General features: G+C 39.0%; 1 protein-coding gene across 1 annotated transcript; it reads right to left on the reverse strand.

Annotated features, from left to right (window-relative positions):
- Positions 1-660: 660 nt before the first annotated feature.
- LOC104452848 (bifunctional riboflavin kinase/FMN phosphatase) lies at positions 661-5,376 on the reverse strand. Its single transcript, XM_010067341.3, has 11 exons — positions 5,244-5,376; positions 4,605-4,738; positions 3,974-4,160; positions 3,409-3,539; positions 3,267-3,336; positions 3,101-3,166; positions 2,021-2,175; positions 1,833-1,928; positions 1,295-1,446; positions 1,131-1,214; positions 661-1,008 (listed from the first exon to the last, which is right to left on the reverse strand). The coding sequence occupies exons 2-11, from the start codon at positions 4,678-4,680 to the stop codon at positions 883-885; spliced, it is 1,143 nt and encodes a 380-aa protein (XP_010065643.2). The 5' UTR covers positions 4,681-4,738; positions 5,244-5,376; the 3' UTR covers positions 661-882.
- Positions 5,377-7,826: the final 2,450 nt, after the last annotated feature.

Consider the following 7,826-nt stretch of genomic DNA (forward strand, 5'->3'; position numbering starts at 1 on the left):
CTAGTTCTCAGTCTAGGTCCATTCATGAATCAATTCGTTTAGGAGTTGCCACTAATTTATTAAAAGTCTATTAGAAATTCAAATAAGATGTGGGAGGACATCTTATTTTTCAAACTAGAGATTTTGTGGATACGATTCCGCCGTATAAATCTAACGTTTTTCTTCTGGTATATTTTCTCTTTTATTAAGTAATTTTAGTTACTTTTAATCTTAATCTACTAACATGTAATGGTGATCACGCGGGTGCACAAACAAAAATGTAACACTCAATAGATCAATGTAGTAAAGTGCAAGAAAATATCAAACTCAAAGCCTTAATTGAACAAAATCAAAGTTTCATCATGATGGGGTCCCCACAAACTAACCATGAAAATGTGAATGCGATGTATGAATCAACTATTAACATGCTAACAATTATTTTTATGTTTTTCATTAACATGAATGCAATTTAAATTTATTTCAATGACTACATGAATTTTAATTCACATGCATGAACTATAAAACTAATGACATGTGACTTGACTTATATAAATGCCACTTATATATAACATGCAATAAATGACCTTTTATTCTTTGCTGGAAAGGAAATGATCTTTTAATCTTACCGCTGGACTCTAACGACTGCAGAGCAGTTTCTAACTCAAAGATACAATGTCTCGATTGAATTACCTGTACGTGAATTATTATCATTGGCATGAGATTGACCATATGGTTGATAGATTCAGCATATTAGTGTACTAGAGCTTACAAGCCTTTTGTTATCACTCTCAATCAAGTAAAAAGACTTAGCGATTCCTTGAATGTCATGACATCGGTTCAGTATTTGTTTCAACAAAGTGTAAGGTTGTCTACACTCTATTTGTAAATGGGAAATGCCCGCTGTCAAGACATTTTCAAATATGGATCGTCCCTGTACTTTGTGTACAATGGCAAATCAAGAGCTTTCTCCGCCATATCCCCATCCTCGTGGATCTTTGCTATTAGGCTCTCAAGTGATGAGAAATTCGCCTGAATGTTTCCACAGCAATTTCATGTGAGGCTTATTAACTAAAGAGGAGCACAATCTTGTATTTGATTTGCCTAAAACAGATGAAACACCCAAGTGAAATAGATGTGAGTTTAAACGATACCTCTGGTCGTATATAGCCAACGATGATAAGATGCAGTTCCTCTCCATAGAAATCCTCATCGAACTTGTGCAACAACCAGGGCTCCTACAAGGAAAAATTACCATTAAAAGTGTTGCAGAAGGAGAAAGTGCTTGCAGATTGCACCATCTGTTGGGTTCACTAACAATTGTCTTCTCCTTGTTGTCAAAGTATGGATTCCAACCGATGCTCATGGCCATTTTATAGATGCCTCTGGTTGATAGTCCAGCCCAACCAAAATATACTCCGGAGGGATGTTCTGAGAGTAGATCCGAATAACCTTCTGTTGATAAATTAGCTGAAAAGAAAAAGGTTTTTACAAGGGGAGAAAATGCAACATTAAGTCTGAGTAACAAACTCTTGAAGCTATACTATATGACACAGAATTAGCAATCACAAACAATTGAGCAGAAGAATGAGAAAATAAAAGCAGTAATAAAAATGCACTCTGGGCTCCACTCATTATAGAATAGTAGTCGACAATATACGAATAAGACCCATCTCGCATTTTCCAGTCTGGAAATCAAGAGAGGATCTAAAACATGGCTACTTGATTTTTATGTAGAGGGAAGGCACTTCAATGCTCACATATCCAATATCACAGTGAAGTGCGAACAATAACAACTAACAAACAATAATATCATCGCACCAGAAAAAAGGAGGGGTGGAGATATCTGACAGTACCAGTTGGAATCCCAAGAACTTTGGAGCCACGACCAAATCCCTTGATGACAGGGCCACCAATATGCCATGGTTCTATAGGCAAAGTACCCTCAATCCCTGTCATTAAAACCAATCTTCTGAATAAGAATCTGATATGATAAAGCTAACTATCATAAAGCATAATCGTGAGTGAAGGTCTAGGGTTTTACAATCTTGAAATGGAGGCAAGCCCCAACTTTCAGGTCTTAAATCAAGTAATGAGTTGATGACCTCATCAGCTGAAGTGTAAAGGTGATTCTGTTTGGGAAGGGATGGCACAGCAACTACTTCCATTCCAGCAGCCTTGCCAGCAGCAACACCGGGTCTGACATTGAATAAACAAGTGAAAATTGGGAAAATAAAGGCCCAGATAAAAAAGAGTCCGATGTGAATGGGAGATGGTAGATTCATTCCAGGATGACATATGTATGATGAACAAAGGAAGGCCCTCCACAATGCTAACTTAGTTGGAGCTCTCCTTTAGACGACAAAGAAAAGGAAAAACAGAATAGGAAGACGAGACCCTACCAAAAATATCCAGCATGGAAACTCATTGGTAACATACACCTAGCAGACAAATAGCAGCCTCTGATCTATTCAATAAGACATCAGACGGCCTGTCACAAGCATTACATAAACTACGTTCGACAAGCTCTACCTTCTATGGAGCTATGAATTTAAAATGCAATTGTACAGCAATAGATAGATTACAGTGCACTAGCAAGACATGATTAATTGCACCATATAAAGATTTCATATGTAATTAAGTAAAACAAAACACGTTGAAAATGTTGGCAAGAACATTTTTTTTATGACAGGAAAACATCAACAAGGACATAGAAAGACTTTAGATAGACAGTTCTCTTTCAAGTTTCAACCTATAATACTTCATTAAGAGTAGCTACACTGGTACAGAAAAGTGTATTATAAAGCTGTCGCATCTGTTGGTACCTTTTGTTAATTGAATGAATGGGCCAGTAAATATGATAATATTTTTTTAAAAGAGAAAAAAGACCCAAAGTTTGTGCTGATAGAAACTATTTTGACAAATGATAGCAACACCGAGTAATTCGTGACTTTGATGCAACGCCAATTGTGGGAAAGATCGATCCAATTTTCTGACGAATCACACCATAAAGTGGAACTGGGAAGTGAGCATAATGACAACCTCATGACACTCATTAGGCAGAAGATTCATAATGCCAGAGCAAAGGACAAAATTGTCACTGTTAATGATATAAATCACTTACACAGAATCTTCAATAACCAGCAAGTTAGAAGGTTCGATCTTTAATCTATTAGCTGCTTCAAGGAATCTGAAATTCAAAGAAAAGGCTGCAGTTTAGAAGGAAATACTCCATCACTAGTAATTTGAATGATGCAAAGATGACTATACAATATAAATGTCGCTCTCACATTTCAGGAGATGGTTTTCCAATCCTCACTTCATCGCCCCCAATGATAACAGAAAATGACTCCTTCCAACCTACGTTTTAGTGTAGTTAATTTAGCAGTCCCCCTGCAGGTCAAAGTACTTCAAGGATTATGAACAACATACCTTGATGATAAGATATTTTCGTTTCTATGTTTGCTTTTGGAGAATTAGATGCCAGTGCCACTGGTACTTCATGATGTCTCAAATGCTTTATTAGCCGGTTGGCACCTGGAAGTGCCTTAATTTTACACCATCTGCACCAAGATCAAATGACGGAGCTATTAAAAAATCTTCAACATGTATTACAGTGCATGCAGGGCAAGCTGCTAATAACTTCTCTACACACCAAAAAACTGCCTGAGATTGCAAGTGGAGTGGTTGTTGAGAAAACATAATGACTTCATACACGAATCGCTTGTCTTAATCAGATGAATTTCACATCTTTCAATAGAAAAACTTGTCACCACGCTCTATAGACGAAGACAAAGAATGTACGATCAGACATGACCTAATAAATTATCATTGAAAAAAAGGAATCTAGGATTTCAGCCACATATAAAATAAATGTCGAGAATGTCACTGTTCGATGAAACATATATTATGACAAGAGGCGGGTCTTAAGAATCTCTGAACACAAAGATTTAAATAAGCATGCGACAAATTTAAGCAAAGTTTATAGCTCAATTACTGATTACTAAACATTGGAGTGATTTCAGAGAGGAATTCTTCTGCTGCACAAGGAAGCCCATAATCTTCAACTATAACAGCAGCAGACTCAAATGGCGTCTTCCCTGCAGTTTTATGAGCTTCCCTACCATCCCACTGTTTTCCATATTTAACTAGGAATACTTTTAAAACCTCCTTTACAATGCCATCTGCAATGAGTGGAAAATAACAAATTTTGTCAAAAGGATGGACTTTAACATAGGCGCAGACGCTAGATTATTTAAGCACTCGTAGACATTGGAGTCTTCATTGGAATATGAATTCAACCATAATTTTTCTACAGACTCTGAAGTATGCTTTTCATCCAAAAAGTTCTTATGTTTGACTACTGCATCAGACTATGAGGGGAAACTATGATCCTCCAACTAAAATTGATCCTGTTCAAATTGCATCTAGAACAATACAGAAAACACATACAGATGCACAGATGACGAATGCGGCTCATTTATTATGTAAAGTGTAGATGAATAGAGTAAAAGATCTTAACCAAAAAAAATAGAGTAAAAGATGGATGAAAGAATGACAAGATCATGGAATATTATGTGGACACGACGTAGCAATAGCAAAAAAAAAAAAAAAAAAAAGAAATTGACCTGTGTTCAAAAGAGTGCCATCCAAATCAAGGACAACACCCGAGACTAACTTCTTCAGAGGCTGTGCAGTAGACATCCGAGCAACCCTATGAAGATTATGATTCAGTCGCAACGCTCTCGTTCCTGGAACATGCCTAAAAACAGGTAGAGATACATGTCTGTCAGCCCAAGAGTCGGTGTAAACAGGAGAAATCTACCCAACATCAATCATACACCAAAATTCAAAATCACCCTCTTCACCAGCGGTTACTCAAGAACCGAGGAGTTCGCGAAAAAAACCAGACTACACAAAACCCAGTACGCGAAATCGAAAAAGGAGCTCGACCACATAGAAACGAGCTGAAGGGCCGCCATTCCCTCCTCCCTCACGGCTCAGTTCAGTCCGTCGACACGGACTTGGGAATCGAAACCCAACTCAAAAAGCAATCAAATTTCCTTCGGGAATAGGATTCGCAATCGAGGGTCCGGCAGTAGCCACCCGTAGCCGCACGCATTCAATCGGTCCGACTAGATTCCTAGGCGCCCGTAGATCCTAAACGCCGCGGTTTCTCACACAAACATTTTAATCGAGCGCATCGGATGCAGCCGAACGATGAAACTAGCTTTCAACGGCGACCTCGGAAAGGGCGGAGGGAGTACCGTCGACGGCGGAGGGGCGGAGGGGGCGCCGGGGCGGGGGCTGTGGAGGGAAGCGGAGCGCGATCTGCAGGGCCAATTGGCTTCTGGACTGCGTCACGTGTGTTCGGTACTGTCTCTTATCCCACCAACGGAATATGCTGCCCCCCCCCCCCATGTACGGCCAAATTTGTGTTTGGTTTGTCCTTTTTTCCTCTCAAATCGATAAAAGTCACAAAAAATTTCAAACCATATCAAATGTGACATATTTATCATTAACTTTTTTTTTATGATGTTAAAAACCTCACATGTTAAATTATCATAAACTTTTTCTTGTGTACTTATATAACACATTTGCCGGTTGTCAAGGTTTTATCGAATGATTTTTAAATTAAAACAACGTTATTCTTATTTTATTTAAGCCACGTGAGTGTTGTGTTAATGCCATTTGTTTTTGATATTTAGGAAGATAGATTTTTAACAATGTTCATAAATAAAACTTTCATGGAGAGTAAATGCGTCATACAAGTATAAATTGGAAATTTTTGGAATTGTAGAAAAAAGTTAAGGGTAATTTGTCACGGTAGATATAATTTGAAGTTATGGATGGGTTTTGTTCTTTCTTTTTCTAATTTAAACGATTGTTTTTTTTTTTTTTTTGGGATAGATCATCGAAGGAAAAAAAAAAAGCTTAACTTCTTTACAAAAACACGAACTTGCGGACAGAATTCTCACTTAAACTTCTTTTTGTCTTGTAAAAAATCACTGACTTTAGATCGATCTTGATCGTAGCCCCATTTTTTTTTTTTTTTTTTGGGTAAATGCGAAAAAAGAATCTCGACCAAACGCAAGGGGGTTTCCGCAAAGCTCTCTCTGAAGCGCACCCAACATCTTGGCACATTGTCTCAATTCCTTATTAGAAGCATTACTTCAAATAAAAATAAAAATAAAATAATACTATAACAGAGAAGGATATGTTATAATCGAAACGAAGAGAATAGCATGATTTTTCTCAATAAATATATCGTGATTCATATTATTTATCGCCATATTTTTCTAGTCTTTTCTCCTTACTAAATTTTGCAATCAAATACTCCTCAACGATTCTGATCCAAAAAAAAAAAGAAAAAACAAACGCAAAACTACTCCGTCGCGACCTCCTTTTTTCTCGGTGCCCGCAATCGGGTACGAACGCCTAAGGAGGCTAATGGCTCGGCTGAAATTAGTTATGCCCGGACTCTCCCAAGTCCACCAATTCACGACTTAATAGTCCAAATTTTTAACCTGTAAGTCAATTTTAAAACGGAGTTGCCACTAATCAGTTTGGGGTGGGTCGATTAGAAACCCAAGCGAAATATCAGGAGAAATACTCGCTCTTGCGTAACCAGAGAAATTAGGATCGGGGACTTGATTACACTAGTTAATCACTAATGCCCTTTCGGTACCTAATCTTATTTAAACCCTAAGGCTTTTTAGATATTTTAGGAATTTTCCATTCATTTGTGGAGGAAAAACATTTTTGGGATCTTTTTCTATTTTTAGACATAAAAAGCATTTTTTTGATTTTTTTTTTTTTGATCTTTTTCTAAAAATATAAATCATTTTGGCCCTTTTTTTTTTGACATTTTGGCTTTTTTTTTGGGATATTTTTGATTTTTGGAAAATAAAATATTTTTTGGATATTTTTGATATTTTTTTTTGGAAAATAAATTATTCTTGATTTTTCTCGATTTTTTAGAAAATAAAAAATTTCAACATTTTAAAAAAATATTTTTCGATTTTCTGGAAATTAAAACATTTTGGACTTTTTTTAAAATAAATTATTTATTTATTATTTATTAGAATATTATTTTATATTAAAATAATAAAACAAAATAAAACCGACCCAGTCGGATCCGCGGGTTAGGTCCAACCCGGCCGACGACCCAACGCGGAAGGGCCGCGTTGCAAGCCCGACTGGATTTTTCGCCTTTTTATTTTTATTTTTTTATTTATTAAAACGACGCCGTGGCGGGCGTTTGGGGACGCCTTGCCCGGCCCGACAACCGACCCGACAACCCGCTCCCTCCGGCGAAAACCTACCCGACCCGGCTCTAGCACCCGACCCGACTCCCACCGCCCGCGGATTGCGAACCCTACCCGATTTTCCGGGTCCGGATCCGCTTCGCCACCCGGAAAATCGCAAACCCTAGGGTTTGCGAATCCGCGGCGTCGAGGACGGAATGCCTAGGTGCGGAGGCGACGACGGCTACGGCGGCGGCAGCAAGGACGATGGCGACTACAGCGACGGCGACGGTGACGGAATGGGGTTGTGATGAATGGCGGGGACGGCGACGGGCTTTCGTTACCTTTTGATCGCGGTGATGACGGCGACCGCAAGGGTTGCGATGAACGGCGGGGGCCATGGCAAGCAACGGTGAAGCCGGTGAGCTTGATCTCGCGACGGCGAAGGCTACGACGAACGGCGACGGACGGCGACGGCGAGACCTAGTCCGGTCAAATTTAGGCGGAACGCTCTCTCTCTCCCCTCGGGCTCGCCCTTTAAGCTCCCCAAAGTCTCTCGGGGACCCCTCCGAGCTCACCACACCACGGCCGACCTGAACTCGA

The sequence above is a fragment of the Eucalyptus grandis genome, chromosome 7 (assembly GCF_016545825.1).
Source record: "Eucalyptus grandis isolate ANBG69807.140 chromosome 7, ASM1654582v1, whole genome shotgun sequence".
NCBI lineage: Eukaryota > Viridiplantae > Streptophyta > Magnoliopsida > Myrtales > Myrtaceae > Eucalyptus > Eucalyptus grandis.

What these genes read in the sequence shown, in the direction of transcription:
- LOC104452848 (XM_010067341.3), bottom strand. Translation starts at nt 4,680, where the DNA reads ATGTCTACTGCACAGCCTCTGAAGAAGTTAGTCTCGGGTGTTGTCCTT. An exon ending in GAAAATATCTTATCATCAAG is followed by an intron (nt 3,337 to 3,408) that starts GTATGTTGTTCA and finishes ACTAAAACGTAG; the next exon opens with GTTGGAAGGAGTCATTTTCT. An exon ending in CTTGCCTCCATTTCAAGATT is followed by an intron (nt 1,929 to 2,020) that starts GTAAAACCCTAG and finishes TTTTAATGACAG; the next exon opens with GGATTGAGGGTACTTTGCCT.